This window comes from Temnothorax longispinosus, chromosome 10 (genome assembly GCF_030848805.1).
Source record: "Temnothorax longispinosus isolate EJ_2023e chromosome 10, Tlon_JGU_v1, whole genome shotgun sequence".
NCBI lineage: Eukaryota > Metazoa > Arthropoda > Insecta > Hymenoptera > Formicidae > Temnothorax > Temnothorax longispinosus.
In genome coordinates this window covers 20,528,967-20,548,127 of record NC_092367.1, presented here as the reverse complement: position 1 = coordinate 20,548,127, position 19,161 = coordinate 20,528,967, and the positions used below count along the sequence as shown (strand labels likewise).

At 41.1% G+C, this 19,161-nt stretch overlaps 5 protein-coding genes across 11 annotated transcripts; 2 read left to right on the top strand and 3 right to left on the bottom strand.

The window, feature by feature from the left end:
- Positions 1 to 54: 54 nt before the first annotated feature.
- On the bottom strand, positions 55 to 417 carry LOC139820517 (dolichyl-diphosphooligosaccharide--protein glycosyltransferase subunit 4). The gene has a single exon (XM_071790884.1). The coding sequence runs from the start codon at positions 415 to 417 to the stop codon at positions 313 to 315; it is 105 nt and encodes a 34-aa protein (XP_071646985.1). The 3' UTR covers positions 55 to 312.
- Positions 55 to 4,845, bottom strand: LOC139820506 (uncharacterized). Its single transcript, XM_071790857.1, has 5 exons — positions 3,950 to 4,845; positions 1,869 to 3,826; positions 1,391 to 1,677; positions 548 to 1,181; positions 55 to 417 (listed from the first exon to the last, which is right to left on the bottom strand). Exons 1-4 carry the CDS (start codon positions 4,022 to 4,024, stop codon positions 1,012 to 1,014), a joined length of 2,490 nt encoding a protein of 829 aa, XP_071646958.1. The 5' UTR covers positions 4,025 to 4,845; the 3' UTR covers positions 55 to 417; positions 548 to 1,011.
- Accoas (acetyl coenzyme A synthase) lies at positions 3,690 to 15,410 on the top strand. Of its 4 annotated transcripts, none has more exons than XM_071790865.1 (11): positions 3,690 to 3,828; positions 5,491 to 5,652; positions 6,657 to 6,872; positions 9,131 to 9,326; positions 9,429 to 9,811; positions 9,993 to 10,185; positions 10,270 to 10,425; positions 10,535 to 10,702; positions 10,781 to 10,970; positions 13,575 to 13,820; positions 13,913 to 15,410. In XM_071790865.1, the coding sequence occupies exons 2-11, from the start codon at positions 5,564 to 5,566 to the stop codon at positions 14,107 to 14,109; spliced, it is 2,034 nt and encodes a 677-aa protein (XP_071646966.1). In that variant the 5' UTR covers positions 3,690 to 3,828; positions 5,491 to 5,563; the 3' UTR covers positions 14,110 to 15,410. The 4 variants fall into 4 exon arrangements, with proteins under 4 accessions (XP_071646966.1, XP_071646965.1, XP_071646963.1 ...); XM_071790864.1 differs by lacking the exon at positions 3,690 to 3,828 and adding an exon at positions 5,104 to 5,253; XM_071790862.1 differs by lacking the exon at positions 3,690 to 3,828 and adding an exon at positions 5,118 to 5,265.
- LOC139820511 (enolase) lies at positions 10,966 to 13,541 on the bottom strand. The gene is made up of 5 exons (XM_071790872.1): positions 12,663 to 13,541; positions 12,397 to 12,521; positions 12,020 to 12,265; positions 11,498 to 11,936; positions 10,966 to 11,169 (listed from the first exon to the last, which is right to left on the bottom strand). The coding sequence occupies exons 1-5, from the start codon at positions 13,055 to 13,057 to the stop codon at positions 11,064 to 11,066; spliced, it is 1,311 nt and encodes a 436-aa protein (XP_071646973.1). The 5' UTR covers positions 13,058 to 13,541; the 3' UTR covers positions 10,966 to 11,063.
- Positions 15,411 to 15,549: 139 nt separating the features above from the next.
- LOC139820514 (inositol monophosphatase 1) lies at positions 15,550 to 18,998 on the top strand. 4 transcript variants are annotated; one of them, XM_071790882.1, is made up of 7 exons: positions 15,550 to 15,826; positions 16,023 to 16,129; positions 16,654 to 16,787; positions 17,267 to 17,526; positions 18,045 to 18,150; positions 18,235 to 18,386; positions 18,621 to 18,998. In XM_071790882.1, exons 2-7 carry the CDS (start codon positions 16,070 to 16,072, stop codon positions 18,725 to 18,727), a joined length of 819 nt encoding a protein of 272 aa, XP_071646983.1. In that variant the 5' UTR covers positions 15,550 to 15,826; positions 16,023 to 16,069; the 3' UTR covers positions 18,728 to 18,998. The 4 variants fall into 4 exon arrangements, with proteins under 4 accessions (XP_071646983.1, XP_071646982.1, XP_071646981.1 ...); XM_071790881.1 differs by having other exon boundaries at positions 16,018 to 16,129; XM_071790880.1 differs by having other exon boundaries at positions 15,550 to 15,949.
- Positions 18,999 to 19,161: the final 163 nt, after the last annotated feature.

Here is a 19,161-nt window from a genome sequence, read left to right as displayed (position 1 = left end):
TGCTTATATATTATTTAAAAATAAGATTTATATGTGAAAAACGAAAACAGAGTATTTTGAGTAAAAGTATATAATATAAGGTTTATTTTCTAGAAATATTCATATGAAACCGAGAAGCACAATTTTTTTTATCTATTATGCGATATTTAATCAAGTGTTTTGACACTTTCAAGTTGTTAAGTAACATATTGAATTATATTTTATGATCAATGTGAAAGAAATGTCGCCGTGGTCGCATTGATCCAACAATACATAGGTTAGGTTAGGTTACATCACAAGCAGACTTTTTCGAATAACACACGTCTTCATTCCTCATTTCGTGTACGTCGCATTTATGTAGTGGAAGAGAAATACTAAGAAAAATAGTGCAACTCCCAGGATGTTGCAGAATATAGCTAATTGTACGTCTGTAATCATCTGTAAGGCAAATAGTCCATTTTAGATGTTTCAAGTTATCTCTATACTTGATTATATCATTATGATATATCTGAATGTTTTCATTAATATAATATTCGTACAATTGAAAGCACCAAACGTATTTAATTACCTTAAAGCTGTCAAGTTGCCGCTTCTTATTGTTTTTGTAAGATTTTCAGTAAAAAGATGACGTATGCAAAGGCAGAGGCAGGCAGAGGGCAGAGGTCTGTCTGTGGAGATATTGGAGATTGGAGTATATATATATGGGTATGTATGTGTACATACATTCAGCGACCTCCAGTTTATCGCATCTAGTACTATCAGAGCCACTCTAACCGACCGACCGTTAACTTTTCAGACTATGTACGGTTCGAGTCTCAGCTACGTGCAGTAATTTATACAAGTAGAGTTCAGTGGAGTTTCACGTTTGTCGCTATTGTCGCTAAGCAAATTTGTTTTTATTTTTTTTAGAAAGTTAAGAAAGAGTTAAGATTTTTATAAAAATCTGCTGTGTATTCCATATAAATATATAATAAAAATCGCTTATTAATTTATCTCTTTATGGTACATATCATAAATAACTTGATTTAGAATTTATAATAACTTTGGTTGTCGTTTTAAAGTTGAAAGATCTAATATTCTACTAGGACAAGTGGTTCCAGATGTTTGTACAAGAGGATATCGACGTAGCGCAGGACTATTGTTTACAGCCGCCAGTCTAAAATCATGTTTAGATGAGGCTTTGTCAAATATTTGTTCAGTACCTAGAAAATAAATAAATATAGGTTACAACGTTACATGTGTTATATGTCAGCGAGTAATGCTCATAATAGCGCGAGACAACGTTATAAATGTATAATTTTATATCACTTTTACACACATGCATGCACGCACGTGCACACATTTTATATTATTTAATTCCGTTTAAGTGACGTACATACACCAGTATCATCTCATTGCTCGATATACTCACTCTCTGCTTGAACATTATTCTTTCCTGGGAGAAGTTGATATCTTTCTAAATAACGCATTGTAGCTAATGACATATTGGTCCCTTGCATATTGCTGAGCATAAGATGTTTCAATGAAGATGATTCTTGTTTATGCCACGCTATATCGGCCAGTTGCTCGTCACTTAAATACTTTAATGCCAACGCTTTCATATGCATACTCGTATTTGTTTCGTTTACAACGCTAGTGGCGTGTGTCATATTTGCTTGATGATCCAAACGGGGATAAAAAGATGAATCAAAGTCCAACCTTGAAAGAAAATCACGTATAAATTATAATTGCCCTTATCATTAATATATTATTACCATCATCGTCATATATATATATATAGTAATGTGGCCAGTCAGTTTTTGTTTCAAGAAGAAAAATAATTCGCAGATTTGAATCGCTAGATTTAATTCTATTTAATTTGAAATAAAACGTAATATTAAGATACATACGTCTTGTTACCATTGGACTCCCTGTGCTCCGTGTTATCAGTTAGACTAATCCCAAGTCTCCGAAGTTGTTCCAAAGTGGCCGCTTTAACAGTGTTCAATGCCGTTCTAGTTTCCGTATCATTTTCTTGTTCAACGTTGCGTGCTGTTTTATCATGATTTAGATCTTTATCTTTATCGCTTGCAACACCAGAATTTTGTAAAATTTCATTAACTTGTCCCAAAACATTGTTGTAGAAGGTCCAACCTATTTTTGAAGTATGCCTCAACTTATCACTCTCATCGTCACTCGTATACTCCTGCATCTCAACGTGAATACTTGGTTCGGGAGTTGGTGGAGGTCTCTCGAGTATCTTAAGATCACCTCCGCTCAAAATCATGCTGTCACCTACGTCTTTACGTTGTCTAACCGTAGCGTCGTACTCTTTGTTTCTATGATTATGATAGTAGTCCGTAGTTGCTGGTGAATGCACGTCACGTAAAGAATGTCGATCAATGTTTGTCTCATAGCTCTTTTTCCCGTCTATCCTAACGTAATCGTTCGTTTGTTCGACAACGTGCGCTTTACCGCACGTGTTTGGCCGTTTCTTCGCCGTCCGCACTCGGTTATCCACGTTCACGTCTTTCCCTATGCCTATATATATACCTTTGTGCGTTTCCTCCCGATTTAAATCAGTAGACAGATGTTGATACATCTTTGAAGATTCTTTGACGGAAGAACTCGCGTTGAACGTACTACTTTGCTGTTGCAAGCTAGAGGACAAATAACTCTCCGAATCTTCGACTATATTCTCTAATTGCGCTGCTCCAGGCTTGCGCGTAAATGTATTCTTATATCTATTAACAGGTTCTGCTGTATCATGTACATTTACGGTATTTGTTCTATTAATATTGTTACCCTCTCTGTGAGCTTCAAGATTCTTCTCACATATTTCAGAATCTATCAGAAACGGGCTGTTTTGCACGGTAAATTCGAAACTTGTCATAACGCCGATCGAAACCTTTTGTTCCACAAAAGCCTTTGTCGCGTGCTGTTCCAACAACGCTGTTTCTACTTTACTATTATTATTATTATTATTACCAAAGTTTTCTAGATCTTGCTTCTCTACAACAGACGTACTCTGCGAGGCCACATTTTGCTTTATACCTCGATTATGAGACTGCGCGAGGGACGAGGCAAGGGCAGGGTCATAACACGTTATCGGGTATCTGAATACTTGATTTGCAAGAGGTTGCGAACACAAGCACATTGATTTGTTTCTGAAATTTTCTTCCTGCAATCTTACTAGTCTATCTACCTGGAGTTGTAAATTTTTGATCTGTTCATTTTGACTATTTACAAGCTGCAACAAAGTTTTCACCGTTTCGTTATTGTCGACGTTGCACGTTGAGTAGCTAGGTATATGAACGTGTTGATGTCCAGGGGTCTGAAAATGTTGAGCGTGTTTCAAAGTATCCGAAATAGTATCGCTCGTAGTTGTTTTTTGTACCGACGCGGAAGACAAGGGTCTCTTGTTCGAAGATAAACGAGTCTGATTTTCGAGTTTATAAGAATCCCTGGTATTAGAACATTTAAACTTTACACTTTTCTCATACATTCTATCATTCTTATTAGCACTCGGCACGTTTTCATGCTTATCTCTAGTTTCTGTTTGCTCTCGTCGCTTTTGTGCAGAAGCCTGATTTTGTACGCCTGATGGCGACGCACACGTATAGCTATAAGAGTTGTCACACAATGGCGAAGCATGCGTCGTACTTGCACAAGTATTCTCTCCAGAGTATTTCTGTTCCTTCCAGGCCGCGTAAGAGTTGGGACTGCACGAAATAGGATTATTGTCAGAGACCCGCACCACGCTCGCTGATCTTGCTGGCGACGACGCGGCACTTGCATCGTTTGACTTCCTCGTTATGGGCTTTTCGAAGATCAAAGAGATCTCGGGCACAGTCGGCGCTACAAAGCACTGTAAATTGTCTGAAATTATTTCTGCAATACTTTTTGGTATGTTGTATGTAGCTAAACTACACAAGATAAACAAGATAAGAGACAAAAGATTTGACAGAGGTAATTTGAAGAAGCAACTTACATCGCGTTTAGTTATAGGTTTCGGTACGACTCTCGGTTCAAATTCCTCTTCGCCATCGTAAGGCTGATAATGCATGTTGAAAAGTTAGCTATTATTATTACGAGGTGGTAATCTGTACAAAATGGGCAGTGGCAGTAGGCTGACTAGGCTCTTTAGCGTCACGAACGCTTGTCGCTTGCAAAGATGTACAAAATATAATTATCATTCCATTTCCATGCGAGTCAGAACTCAGGATCACGTTGACAAATGTCAGCTTTTGACAATGACAATTCAAAATGCTTCGAAACCGATGGAAAAGAGTGGTTTCTCTTTCATACGTTTAACCTAACCTAACCGTTGCCCTTGTCTGCTTGTCTCTAGAGCAACAGCAACGCCGCCTGTCGTCGGCCGTCGGCCGTCGGTCGTCGCTGTCCTTTTTGGGCTGCGTTCGGATTCCCCACCCGAGTGCTAAAAACCCTATAGTATATGTCACGTGCACTATAGATTTCCCCACTCAGGTGGGGAATCGGAACGCACCCTTGAGTGTGAGAAAGGTGTAGAGGGTGTAGGCACGCGGCGTTCTGATTGGTGGCTTGATTCGCCATATGTTTTGGACCAACTACGAGGGAAACTTAAATTATTATTATCAATAAATATATTGAGACGAGAAACAAAAATTTTTTCACGAGCCCGCGCGGGAGCGCTGGACGTACAAAAAAGTAATTAAAGTGATTAAACGACAGCTATAGGTGTCTTAATTTGCGAGCGATAGGATTATTACTCGATTCGATCCCGGGGTACGTGGGTAAATATTCGAAATCGATAAATTCGAAAGTGGCATACATATGTTAACTAGGAACGAGGAACGACGAAAAATCGCGAAAAAGAGACGTAATATCTCGTATATGAAATCAAGTAGAAAAGAAACGTGACGTAATCGGGCAATCGCATCGATACTCCCTCAGTCACTTTCACCTGTGCCCTACTGCCCTGTCAGCCCTGTGCTGGATTGGTCAGGTTGGTGTTGGTCGGTGTCGGTGCTCGTCACTCGTGCACCCGTGTCCGTGTGCTCGCACCGACACTGACACCATTACACCATCACCATCGCAGCCATCGCCCCGGCCTCCGCCGCCCCGCGCCAGTTCCGTTTTCCGTTGCCCGTTGATCGTGTTGCGCGCGCGTTTCGTTTCGGTCGCGAGTCGCGAGTCGCGATACTCGCCGCGCGTACTCGCGACGACGCGATCAGTCGATCAGTGGATCGGTCATCACTCATCGGTCGTCAGTCGTCACTCATCAGTCGTGGTTCGTCGCCATCGGTCAGGCCGGTAAAGTGTTGCGTACGTATGTATATACGGTACATACCATACGTACGGAGAGTGACGCGAGCCGCGAGCCGCGAGCCGCCGCGAGCTTGCAATTAGTGAAGCCTAGTCGCCACTCGCCACCCCAAACGGCCCAAACCCCAACGTCGCGCGTCGCGTCGTCTCGTACCTCGTACAGCGCGCGACCGCGACCACAAGTATCACAGTTTTTGTTTTATCTTTACGGACGTTTCGTTCTAGTTTGAACGAGGATTCGAGCGCCCAGACGACAGAAAGAGAGAAATAGAGAAAAAGAGGAAGAGAGGAGCGTAACATGGCAGAGAAAATGTACTACCCCAATTCGGAGCTCGCGAGGGAGGCGCACTGCGGTAGCATGGAACAGTACAAGCGAATGCACGAGAGGTGAGCAGGAAAAAACATGAAATTTCCACGTCTTACGCCTACGCCCTACGCCCTACGCCAAAGAGAGAGAGAGAGAGAGAGAGAACTGTCATCGCACAAACTGTCGCTCTCGGATCGAACATAAGTCTTTGACGCGAAAACGTTTACGAGATGCAAAAGGATTAATAGAATAAATAAACGGTAGAGAGATGCAAAGGTACCTACATGTTTCTTCTTTAGCTCGCTAGTCGGATTTTGGTATTTGAAGGGGATGTTTACTTACTGATATTGACCTTTAACGGTCGGTGCAACGGGGTTGTTACTCTCTCTCTCTCTCTCTCTCTCTCTCTCTCTCTCTTTCTCTCTCTCTCTCTCTCTCCCCCCCCTCTCTCTCACGAGAAAAATAATTATTGCGTTTTTAGATGGGCATTGAGATTATTTGAGATTCGGGCATTGAGATTCATCTAGCCTTAATGCCTTGCACAAACGTATACATACGTACGACACGAATAGAAGCGCGCCGCGGCCGCGATATCGATCCCGTAGGGGTGGGACAAATTTCTCCGTGAAGAAAAGAGAGCTCCTCCGCGGTGCGGGGGCGGGCGCGGACAGCTAGAAATGTAACATGTATATCGTCGTTATACTCCAACTTAACACGGTGCGATCCATGTATTTATTATTTCTTTCATTCGCAATGTATTCCACCGGAGGGGGACTGCGAACTTGTCCACGTAATGCGGAAACGGCAATAATAATGTGCACAATTCGCGGGTGCACCGAACGTGCATAAATTTGTAAATAAAGTAGAATGAAGAATCGCCGCGTTACGTAAGAAAAGAGAAATTAATCGATTCGTTAAACGTTAAAGAGGGAGAGAGAGAGAGAGAGAGAGAGAGAGACAATAAGTAATAAACAATACGTATGGATTGTTATTTTTTCGTGTATCGCGAAACGATGAAGAGAAGCAGCGTGTAATATAGCTCCACGTGAGACGTAGAGAGACTCGTAACTTTCTCTTTCCCCAGCTCTATTAAGGACCCGACGCAGTTCTGGGGAGAAATCGCCAAACAATTTTATTGGGAAACGCCAGCGATAGAGGACAAGTTCTTCTCGTACAATTTCGATCTGAGCAAAGGTGACATTTTCATAAGGTGGATGGAGGGAGCATCGACAAATATAAGCTTCAATCTACTCGATAAGAACGTCAAGAGCGGAAATGGCGATAAAATTGCATTTTACTGGTAAGACTAGTAAGAGGACGAGTAATGACAATCGTTGGAGGAGTCCGTAAGGAGTAAGTTGAGATAAGACAAAGCGCGATTCGACGTCGAGAGATAGCGAGAGCGCAGATCGGTTCGAACACGTTCGACGTCGGTGTCCGACACGCGCGGCGCGGTTCATTTCCATGTAAAGTATACATATATCCTCGAATAGTAGATGCAAGTCATTGGAACGTTGAGCTTGCGTCGCTTACGCAAAATGATATATTTCATTGTTAAATATGCGATATATATCTCCACCTCGCGTTATCGTTTCTACATCTACTTCGTCTGTCGAAGTAGATGTAGAAACGATAACGCGAGGTCGCGTCGCCACTTTTAACCGATCGCGATCGAATGAGACTTGTTTCGCGGGAATCTCTCTCTACGCTCTTTGCTCGCTATATATTTGCGAGAGAGAGACGCGAGCGAAAAGAATTATCATGAGTTTCGCGATATCACGCTTCATACATATTTGATTCCCGGCCTACCTACGCTGGATTCCGGCCGGATTATCGTTCAGTAATCAGTGTTCACCATCGATTACCATCGATAATGCAACAACGTTGGACTTAGAATCGCGCATTTTGGACAGTTCGAGTTTTCAGAGTCGTATCTCTTTTCGCTTAATCATCAACGATCGTCGATGCCATTCAGAATATTCTAATGCATGTCTGTGACATTTTGTCGCGCGTGTCACAGAATACGCGACGTCGACCGTCGACCGTCGACCGCGTCGGACGATCACGGACACGGACCATGTCCATCCTATTTAATATTTGCCGAAAAACTCGACACATGGCCTACACACATGGCCTGCGTCTCCATTGGCCAGCGAGGCATCGCGCGCGATCGCGTCATTGATTGCGTCACAGCGACAGCACGACTGAGGACGTGAGGACCGAGCAGACTCGCAGACTGAGCACGATTCGATCACGCGATTCGCACTGAAAATTTTGCCGCGAGGGCATGCGAGCCGCGAGACGTCCCTTCTTGGCGTCGCGTCGGCATCGTCGGCAACCGTTCGATATAGATATAGATATCTGAGATACCCGAGCAAAGTCTCCTTTTCCTCGCGAATATCGCGAATATCGCGAATATGCAAGCGCGATGCGAGCGATTTGAGCGTAAATCCGATCGATCGCCAATGAGACATGAGAGCAAGATTATATAGACATTATAGACGGACGGGACTGTCAGAAAAATATCATAAAAATGCATTCAAATTCAAATATTCGCCGAGCGCAAATCACGAATGCTAAGATTGCCAAGTACAATTAAGATGGTATATGTTAATGTTAATGTTAATGTTAATGACTTGGACGGTATATGAATTAACACCGTCTAACCCTGAGTTTAGAGAGGAGATTGAGAGATGAAGGTCATTTTCAGATGCGGCGCGCTCTCCTCAGACCTCACGTAACGTCGCTCAAGGATAATATATATCCTTCAGCGCATATAAGACTGATGAGAGACTATATCTAGTTCATCTCACGCTCGTAGCTCTTATAGCTCTTAGCTCTTAGCGTATATCCTATTTCTATTACACGAGATTTTACTGCACGACGTAACTTTCTCTATTCACAATCAGTATAGCGACCGAGGCGATGTGATTGAAAAGTCTCGTTTTATCGGTCGATTTGCGATGTCATCAAGCTAGGCGCAAGCTTGTCAAGCTTGTTTTGACCTTCCATAATGTAGTCCATTCTACGACAATTCTTATTGTTAATTTAGCATTAGCATGTTACGCTTATTGACGTAAGACTTATCAAAATGTATGCGCGCGCGCGGTCTCTCTTCGAGCACATTTCCAAGCTTGACCTTTCTCATATAGTTATAAGGTATCCCTCGAAATCTTTTAGATACGCATAGTAGGATACTTCAAATTTCAAATTGAGGGAAAATAAAACTAATGACTCTTTAGACTGCTCCAAACGATTCAGATCTAATGCACATGTATGTATTTACGTATGTACAGTTAAATGCGCCTGACATATATATATATATATATATATATATATATATATATATATATATATATATATATATATACACGTATAAGTATGTTTATGTATTTATATTCATTGCTGCGTCCTCGCGTTACGCGACTTGGCGCTTGTGAGACCGCGCGAATAGAATGTAATTTTGATACTTTTCGTCTTCTTTCGAATGTCGAGTCGAATGAAAAATTGTATCGTTAGATTTTATCATTTACTACTATTCGTTGTGCTATCACCCAGGGAAGGAAACGATCCGGAAGATTATTCGCGACTGACGTATAGAAAGTTGCTCGAGGAGACGTGCAGGTTTGCGAATGTTCTCAAGTCGAAGGGTGTCTCCAACGGCGACAAAGTGGTGATTTACATGCCGATGATCTTGGAGCTACCGATCGCCATGCTGGCTTGCACGAGGATAGGGGCGGTTCACAGCGTGGTGGTAAGTAAATACCAATATAGGCTAACGGGAGTTTGTCTTCCCGGGTAAAGTCAGGAGGAGAAAAACAATAAGGACACACGGTATATGATAATACGATTGCAGTTCGCAGGATATTCATCTGACTCGTTGGCGGACCGTGTCCTCGATTCCAAGGCCAAAGTTCTCATCACTGCGGATGGCGTGTGGAGAGGCGAGAAGTTGCTTCTGTTGAAAAATATCTGCGACGAAGCTGCGGATAAGGTCACGAAGCATGGCCATCGACTCGAAAGCTGCATCGTCGTCGCGCATCTGAGAAGACTCAACAATCCACAGGGTAAGACGAAGGGAGTGAACGGCACTAGCAACGGTACGGCCATGGAAATGGCCAATGTTTCTTGGGACGACGATCGAGATGTTTGGTGGCACGACGAGATGGAGGATGCAGAGGCGAGCTGTTATCCAGTTTGGATGGCTGCTGAGGATCCACTGTTTATCCTTTATACGAGGTACGTGTTCCTTTTGTTTGTCATCACAATCGTCTACCTATCGCAGTCGAGGCCAAATAGAAAATAGAGTCGATAACGAATAGCGCCTTTCTCCAAGATGCGTAGCTCTCTCCCTCTCCCTCTCCCCCCCCCCCCAATTCGTTCTCGCTCAAACGATTATTTTAAATGCTTTCCTACATAGCGGCTCTACTGGAAAACCGAAGGGTGTTCTCCATACCACTGCGGGATATTTGATCTATGCGGCAACAACTTTCAAATATGTTTTCGACTATCATCCAGGCGATATTTATTGGTGTACCGCCGATTGCGGTTGGATCACAGGACACACTTACGTGGTTTACGGCCCGTTGGCGAATGGCGCAACATCTGTCATAGTACGTATGCCATTTCCTACATTCTCTTACGTATATCGTTCGTCACTTTCGGCCTTTTCACTCTCGGCAATTCGCACTTGACAGTTCGAGGGTACACCCTTCTATCCGGAAAATGATCGATACTGGTCCATTATCGACAAGTACAAGGTCACGCAATTTTATACGGCGCCAACGGCTATCAGATCACTAATGAAATTTGGCGATCATCTTGTCAAGAAGCATAACTTATCCACGCTTAAGGTAAATCTCGTTGCGCTTATTCATCGATCGGAAAAAAAGAAAAAGAAAAAGAATAAAGACGTAAACGAAAGAAATATATGCTTAACATACAGAGAGCCATGCGTTTCAGGTCCTCGGTTCAGTCGGCGAACCGATCAATACCGAAGCTTGGCTCTGGTTTTATAATCTCGTCGGCCACGGCAAATGCAGCATAGCAGACACTTTCTGGCAAACGGAAACTGGTGGTCATGTAATTACACCGTTGCCTGGTGCTACGCCTATGAAGCCAGGCTCCGCGGTAAAAAACTTTTTACCATTAAAATATTCCTGCATGACAAATAATTATTTATTTCTGATGTACAAAACGAATGTGTAGACATTCCCTTTCTTTGGAGTTCTGCCGGAGCTTCTTGACGAGGACGGTCGCGTGATTGAGGGCGAAGGAGAGGGATACCTCGTCTTCCGTCGACCGTGGCCAGGGATGATGCGAACCCTCTACGGCAATCATCAACGTTTTCAAAATACGTACTTTGATCGATTCAATGGATTTTACTGTACGGGAGACGGTAAGCGCGTTGTCTGATCTTTCTTCTGTTTCCTCCCCCCCTTATTATTTTATTGTTGTATTTCAATTAATGGCACGCATACTACCCGCGAGATTATTTCGCTAGAGGATTTCGATATTTCGTTCCAACGTATTTGGCATCTTTACCAAGTTCCTCTTCGATCCTCAATATTTGATTATACTTGCCCATTCTTTCACTCCTGCAATTATGGGCAATATTAGACACGGGCTGCGGTCCACTTGACGCTACAAATGTTTCGAAGCATTCCTCTTCTCCTTTCTTTCAACGAAGAAAGAAGGTGAAGAAAAACGCATGCTTCAAAGCATTTGTAGCGTCAAGTGGGCCCGCAGCCATGGTTAAATGGATATGATTTTTACGTATCGTATAATCCGGTCGATCGTTAGACGAGAATAAGCTCGAGTAAAAAATTAGCGACGATGAAATGAATTGGCATTCGATTTGAGATTGATTCTAAACTCGGAACATATCACTTTTGACGACATATTTGCCCGCGTCCTCTCTGTTACCTGCAAGGTGCTCCGGCTTTGAATTGACCGGCGGAAAGTCCAACCGCCAAATCTGCGATGAAATTGTCTTCCGTCTCGCCGTGGCTTGTGCTCACGATATAACCCCAATTGTTGATTCTTGCCATTTTCGCGCAATTAATGACCTCTGTCACAGTGCCGATCTGTGATAGTCTTAGTATGAGACAGTTTGCTACATTTCTGACCATTGCTTCTTCGATCCTCTCGACATTCATCGCGGTGAGATCGTCGCTGACTACTTGAATCCCTTGGTGAACGATCGTTAGCCAACTATCCCAGTCCTCTTGATCAAAAGGATCTTCGATCGAAACTATCGTTGGGAATTTCGAGATATACTTAAGATATTGGTCCCGTAAAGCCTCGGCCCCCAAATAATTAGTGGGCTCGGAATCCTTCGTCTTGAACGCTAAGTCATATCCTCCTATGTGTGAATGTAAATGCAGACTTTCTTTAGGATATGCCTGTAAGATAATTGTATGTGGAAGGAGGAAGATAATAATAGACCTTCTTTATAAAAAGCGCTCGCTGCCATATCCAGCGCTATTTTAATTTTGCCTTCGTAACCAGCGTCTCTAATGGATGCGTCTAAAAGGGTTAAAGCGGCTTCGTCGTTCTCCAAATTAGGAGCAAAGGCTCCATCGTCACTAGTCGGAAGTGGGCCCCGTATTTGTTTAGCATCGATGATTTTTCTCTCTAGCACTCGATACATTTCGGTGGCCATTTTTATGGCGTCGGCGAAACTCTCGGCACCTGCGTCACGCATGAAAAACACAAGAAACTCTGGCCGGATATTTCGAAAGTCTAATCATTAATTAGAGATCATATATGTATTCAGCTTTGCATGTACATACATACATATAAGTATGCACGCATACACACACCTACGGGTAATATCGCAAATTCTTGACACGATAAATTATTGCCAGCATATCGTCCTCCGTTGATCATGGTAAAACTTGGTACAGGTATGCACAATTTATTGTTTTCGGCCAATTCGGCAATGTATCTAAAATATATAAAAGACCGAGAATAAGTGATTGTAATAAAAGGATTCTTTGCAGAATCGATCCCGGAATCCCAGGTGAATTTAGCTGTATAAATGGTCTTATATATGGAATAAAATAACGATGGTATATATACACTATACCTGTATACCGGGAGACCCTTCTTAGCGGCGCCGGCTTTGCAACAGGCTACGGAGACCCCGAGGATAGCGTTAACGCCGAGTCTCGATTTATTCTCCGTACCATCCAACTTGTTTAGCAAACCGTCTATCTCCATTTGTTGACAAACTTCTAGCCTTGACTTTATCAGTTGAGGAGCAATCACGTTGTTAACGGTATCGACAACTTTAAATACCGAGCGACCGTGATAAGCCGCCGCGTTCTCATCTCTGATTTCGCGCGCTTGATTCGGATTGAGCAACACGGTAGAGGGTACTGACGATCTGAATAAACCGACATCGGTGATCACATCGACTTCCAACGTCGGTTCGCCCCTGCTGTCGAATATCTGACGAGCTTTGATCTTTCGAAGTGTCATTTTATATATTCGAAATTTTTATAATCGCTTTATATCGTTGCGGATTAAATTGGACGTTTGCTTTACGCGGATTTCGTAAACGCGCCGATCTTACGATTTGGCTACATAATCTAACAATTTTGACCAGAGTTACGTGCGCGTTTAGGTTCGACGTTTGACGTTCGACTTGGACTGTCAGTCAGACAGTCAGACTAATCTCAGAGTCGACTGTCTAATATCTAATAGTTAATAGTAAAGTAAGACATGACGGCGTGTTTGTAGCCTAATTCAGATCAGAGTTTAGGAATTAGGTTGGGCCAAGTAATTCGAGATTCCCTACTGTTAAATATGCTCCATATTCCAATTTTATTCATATATCGCTCCAGGGGAATGGACGTCGATCCTTATTCTCCCTTCGTCTCTCATTTAAAATTAAGATTTTATTTTTGCAAACTTATTTAACTTTCAATTGCGATCGATTGCGATCAGTCATATGAAAATTATGTAATTACATCTTTCTTTCGATTAATGATTTTAGGTGCGAGACGCGACGCAGATGGATATCTGTGGGTAACTGGCCGTATCGACGATATGCTGAACGTTTCCGGTCATCTAATGTCAACGGCTGAAGTGGAAAGTGTGTTGGCGGAACATTCTTCGGTAGCCGAGGCTGCAGTAGTCAGCAAATCGCATCCTGTTAAAGGTCAATGTCTATATTGTTTCATTACGCCAACCGCGGGGACGACATTCGACGAAAAATTGCAAGGCGAGCTTAAAAGGAAAGGTGAGTTTCATTCGACTCGCGCGACTAAACTTATGCCCTATTTAATATGCGATGTGATTAATACGCGTGTAAAATTAATATGATTTGAGCAGTACGTGAAAGAATTGGCCCATTCGCTCAACCGGACGCCATCCAACATGCCCCGGCTCTACCGAAAACAAGATCCGGCAAGATTATGAGACGTATGTTGAGAAAAATCGCGGCGGGCGACAGGAATATCGGAGACACGTCAACATTGGCCGATGAAACTGTTATTCAACTTTTATTTGAGTTAAGGCCATGCGTTTAAGTCATGCATTTTCTTGCTTATCATAGGAAAAATGAAAGTATCTTGAGAGAATTTTTCGCGATTGATGAATGTCGGAAACATATCGCACGATTTCCGGATAATTTTATATAGATAAAAGAGTAATAGATTGCACATTGAATTCGCACAATATCAGAGACGCATACTTTTCAGAATCTTATCGTATATTCAGTCATTAATTTGACAACATTACGAACAATTTTACCAACGTACAAAATGTATTATATAAAACGATTTTGTTGTCCTCTCGTCAATCGAATCGAATTGATATCGTCATCCTGATGATATTGTCATTCAAGATTTTTAAGTGAGTAAAAATGTGTAAGTTATATTTTTTAGGTATGTCTCTCTCTCTCTCTCTCTCTCTCTCTCTCTCTCTCTCTTTTATTTTCGACTCGACCACTTGATCTCGAATAGATCAAAAGGGATGTATAAGGAAGGAGTAGATTGTTGATATAATTAAATTAATTAAATTATTGGTCGCTCTCCTCAAAGAGGTGTCGCGGCTGCGATACATATCCTACATAAGCATCGCCAGTAAGATAGTAAGTGTCCTTTTGTTAAGTCCAAGGTTAAGTTTGAAATTAATCGCAAGAGGCAAAACGCTCAATACTGGTAAATTGTAATAAAAATAGCACGATAGCAGAACGCTGGTTGCACAATTACTAACAACTGTTATTTAATTTAACGGACGAATGTAGTGGATAGCTGGGCGATGTGTACGCGTTATTGCTGATGCATCATTACTATAATGTAATGCAAAAAGGAAATTTTGTTTTTTGCTATTTGATGTGTACATATATACAAATACATATATATAAAAACACGTTAAAAAACTGCTTGTATACGCATATACACAGGGTGGCTCTCTATCACTTTTACGTATGTATATTTCGTTTTAATGACATGTTCTTTGAGATGAGCTTGAAACGCTCAGAGAGGGATGAGTCGTGTCTCGTCGTTTCTGCTACTTAAAGAATAAGCGATTAAAGAAAGAATATATACAGATGTATGTACTTATGAATGAAAGTTGCCTCGTAATGCCTCGTATTCCTTCGGGAGTTACGTCACATACATATCATTCCTTGTGGAACAAAACAACTTTAGGTGTGATAATAAGTGTACATGTATTGTATTGTATGTAGATATAAAACAAGCGATATATGTAAGAGACAGATATATATATATATGTATATATATATATATATGTCCATCTATATATATACTACACCAAGAGTATATACGCGTGTATTATAATTACGATTGTTCTGTTAAACATTGAAGAGTATTGTACCATTCTTTCGCATCCCTTTCGCATGTAGAAAATCCTTCATCCTTGTAGAAAAGTGTAAAAAAAAAATAATTATTTTAATTACTTTGTTGTATTTCTTATCTATGTGTATAGTGTGAGGACTGGCGAGAATCGATTCGCACAATGGGTGGTGGAAGTTTCCGTAGAAGACCAATACGCGTGACGTTATCGCGTTAGTAGGAACTGTAGGAAGCCATCTGAGGCCATTACACGGGGACGGCCGTCGCGGGCGTCGCGGAGTCGTCGGTGCTTGGCTTCAAACGTCTTGATGCTCGATATGTCATGTGGTCGTGCGAGTAGTGCGGGTCGTGCCGGTGGGTACCGATTCGGCGCGGTTCAACGCGGTTGTCGTCGAGTGAGCCGAGTCAGCCGAGTGTCGCAAATACAGTCAGTATTCAGTATCGGCGAGTAATCTGCGATCAGCTGCTCATCAGTCGGTGATAGCACATAGCGAACGAGTGAATTCGCGGCGCAGAGCGCAGTGGTCACTTGTGGGGTGGGGTGCGAGCTGTGAGGGCCTGATAACGGAATTCCATATTCCATATTCCATTTACATTATTACATATTACATATCCTAGCCTAGGTTGGCCTCTCTCAGAAGTCGGAAGCGTTTCTCACGTCGGATAAATCATGTCGAATGTCGACGAGTGCTACATCGAAATTTTGCGACTCGTGAAGCAAGCTGGCTCGGTAAGTTAACTCGCTGGCTTGGCTTCTGAGAATGTATAAGTGACGAGTTATGTCGCTATTAAAATTTATCAGATAGGATATATATTTTACAAGATCTGTGTGTGTTGACTGCTGACTGCTGGTCACTGCTGGCACTGCTGGTATAGACATATATATGAGAGATTACGATAGTGCGCGTGATGATTCCTGAACAGGCACAGGAATCACAGGATGCGAATAAGCGGAAATACATTGATATTGATAATATTGTGCGCGCGCGCGCGCGCGCACAGACAATCATGCGAGTAAATGTGCGGCAAAAACTACATGTTTTTTTTCCTCGCGCAATCGCGTTTGGTAGCATGCAATGTGTATTTGTTTACAAGTATAATAATAATTCGAATCATGATAATATTGCATCCAGTTTTTGGCAGTTGCCACACACATGGCACACATCGATAATATAGATATGTATATAGGATATGCATATATCGATCTCTGAAACAGATTTCATCGTGCTCTATACATATATGTTTTACCTGCAGATCATCAGGGAAAAGATTTCGCAACGAAAAGATGTGCTCACGAAATCGTGCGACGTTGATTTGGTTACGAAATGGGATCAAGAGGTAGAAAAACTTTTAATCGACGGAATATCGTCCAGATATCCCGAACACAGGCAAGTTAAATCACGTACTTGGCTATATATTGCCTTCGACTCATGACTTGCGTCTTTTTCAATGAAACTTGAAACTCGTTGAAAGTATATCCAGATTCTAGACTCACGCATACGTTGCAATAGCAATTGAATAGATATAATAATACATCGATAATATTTTTATCTACATTAATCTCACAGTCTTAATAAAATAAACTTTGCAAGAGTCTAACAATAATATAGCCGCGAAATCTTGTAACTTGTAACATTGCAGATATATAAGTAATGACGATAATTTTCAATAATGCGCGGCAGCGCGTAAGAAATATTTGATATTCACATAATAGGGGGAAAAAAAAATGGTGAAAATACTTCAAGTAGAAAGTAGAGATGGAGGAGGAAATTAAAATGCAAATTAAATTTGCCTCAATAGCAAAAGTTAAAGGGAAAAAAGGCAAGCTATTTTGACATCTAAAGTAAATATTTTACGCGGCATGCAGGTTTATCGGCGAGGAGAGCACTGCATCGGGACAGAAAGTAGAATTGACGGATGCTCCAACATGGGTGATCGATCCTATCGACGGGACGATGAATTTCGTTCACGGTTTACCGCACACGTGCGTCTCAGTTGCGCTGCTTATTAATAAAGTAGCGGAAATAGGAGTAGTGTATAATCCGATCTTGGAGCAACTTTTTACCGCTCGTAAAGGTCAGGGCGCATTTCTCAATGGCGCCCCAATTCATGTATCCGACGAAAAGGGTAAATCGTCCTCTATTTTTAATAACGAATAAATAAGTTACATCTTTGTACTACATAGGCGTTTCGAATCGCTCAAAATACATGATTTATTAGAGCTTATTTCATCCCCTTCAAATCTTTTGTATGCCTATATTCATACTTTGATAATCAATTTGATTAAATGTAGTGCAAGTAATCTCTCACTATAGGCGATTTTTTGCGTGTTTGGTATATATGTATCAAACCATACCAAACGATCGTCAAAAATCGTCTTATATATAAAACCAACATTTTCAGACGATGAACGAATGCGAATTTCACGATATGATTTTATTCAGCGCCGAAAAGGCTAATGTATCAAAGAATTAATATTCCAAGTCGATTAATTATATATGTATAATATTGTTCCACATCCATTGTTCATTCCATCGTTTGCTTCAAATTTTGAAAATGTTTTTTTCATATCATCACTATATGCGACTATCGACAACTCTTCTTCTAATCATTTTGTCTAATTTAATTAATGGTCGTTACTTCAGAATTGCGTAAGGCACTGGTAATGGTAGAAATGGGAACCAGTAGAGATCCAGAAAAATTGAAAATAGTCTTGCAAAATATAACGCTCCTTACGGCACAAGTTCACGGGTAAGACATATTTACGAGCTATATGAAAGATTACATGAAAGATTTCATAAAGAGATTTATTTACTTATCGACTCTATCGTACAGGATACGAACGCTTGGTTCAGCAGCTCTGAATATGTGCATGGTGGCTCTTGGTGGTGCTGACGTTTCTTTTGAATTTGGTATACATGCGTGGGACATTGCAGCCGGAGATCTTATTGTTCGAGAAGCCGGCGGTGTATCGATAGATCCAGCTGGTAAACAGTTGCAAAACATTAATACGCGTCAATCAAATCACAGCCAAATAATTTGACATATAATAATATATGTACACTCTACCGGCAGGAATGCCTGGACATATAATACATATACATATACATGTACATATATGTCATATACATATCAAAATGTCCAGGCATTCCTGCCGGTCAGTGTACAAGATAGATGCCAAAATAATGCACGTCTAATTCATTTCGCTCTTATGTTAAAAGGAGGTCCATTTGACGTGATGAGCAGAAGGACGTTGTGCGCATCATCGATGGAATTAGCTCAACAACTTTCCAAAATATTAATCCAGTATTATCCAGAGCGAGATTAAAGAAGCTTGAAAATTTAACATGTGGAAGACGAAGAAAAATCATTATGTTTTTACCGATCGGATCAGAGATCATTAAGAATAATAAAAATATTAATGTCTAAAAGAAAAAAAAAGTGTAAACTTAAATTTAGGTCGTTATAGAATGTATATTGCTAGATATTTCTATCCAGATTAGATATTTTTATCCAGAAGATATCAATGAAATTGTCAACCTCTTTAAAATATCTGAATTGTATAGTTTAAAAAATAAATTGACGAGTTTTTTCACTTATGACTTATATGATATAAAACTAACTCTGTATATATAATAATTTTCTTTGTATGTACATTGTTATGTGTATAGATGGAGAAAATAAATCTTTTTTGAATTATTTATTAATTATATAAAAATAATATAGCATATTGATCTCAGAGACTCAAAAGTGGTGTTAACT

What these genes read in the sequence shown, in the direction of transcription:
- LOC139820517 (XM_071790884.1), bottom strand. Translation starts at nt 417, where the DNA reads ATGATTACAGACGTACAATTAGCTATATTCTGCAACATCCTGGGAGTT.
- LOC139820506 (XM_071790857.1), bottom strand. Translation starts at nt 4,024, where the DNA reads ATGCATTATCAGCCTTACGATGGCGAAGAGGAATTTGAACCGAGAGTC. An exon ending in AACCTATAACTAAACGCGAT is followed by an intron (nt 3,827 to 3,949) that starts GTAAGTTGCTTC and finishes GACAATTTACAG; the next exon opens with TGCTTTGTAGCGCCGACTGT. An exon ending in GAATAATGTTCAAGCAGAGA is followed by an intron (nt 1,182 to 1,390) that starts GTGAGTATATCG and finishes TTTATTTTCTAG; the next exon opens with GTACTGAACAAATATTTGAC.
- Accoas (XM_071790865.1), top strand. Translation starts at nt 5,564, where the DNA reads ATGGCAGAGAAAATGTACTACCCCAATTCGGAGCTCGCGAGGGAGGCG. An exon ending in ATAACTTATCCACGCTTAAG is followed by an intron (nt 10,426 to 10,534) that starts GTAAATCTCGTT and finishes CATGCGTTTCAG; the next exon opens with GTCCTCGGTTCAGTCGGCGA. An exon ending in AGGCGAGCTTAAAAGGAAAG is followed by an intron (nt 13,821 to 13,912) that starts GTGAGTTTCATT and finishes TGATTTGAGCAG; the next exon opens with TACGTGAAAGAATTGGCCCA.
- LOC139820511 (XM_071790872.1), bottom strand. Translation starts at nt 13,057, where the DNA reads ATGACACTTCGAAAGATCAAAGCTCGTCAGATATTCGACAGCAGGGGC. An exon ending in ATTTGCGATATTACCCGTAG is followed by an intron (nt 12,266 to 12,396) that starts GTGTGTGTATGC and finishes TGCGTGACGCAG; the next exon opens with GTGCCGAGAGTTTCGCCGAC. An exon ending in GAGCGCTTTTTATAAAGAAG is followed by an intron (nt 11,937 to 12,019) that starts GTCTATTATTAT and finishes ATTCACACATAG; the next exon opens with GAGGATATGACTTAGCGTTC.
- LOC139820514 (XM_071790882.1), top strand. Translation starts at nt 16,070, where the DNA reads ATGTCGAATGTCGACGAGTGCTACATCGAAATTTTGCGACTCGTGAAG. An exon ending in TCGTGAAGCAAGCTGGCTCG is followed by an intron (nt 16,130 to 16,653) that starts GTAAGTTAACTC and finishes TTTTACCTGCAG; the next exon opens with ATCATCAGGGAAAAGATTTC. An exon ending in CTTACGGCACAAGTTCACGG is followed by an intron (nt 18,151 to 18,234) that starts GTAAGACATATT and finishes TCTATCGTACAG; the next exon opens with GATACGAACGCTTGGTTCAG.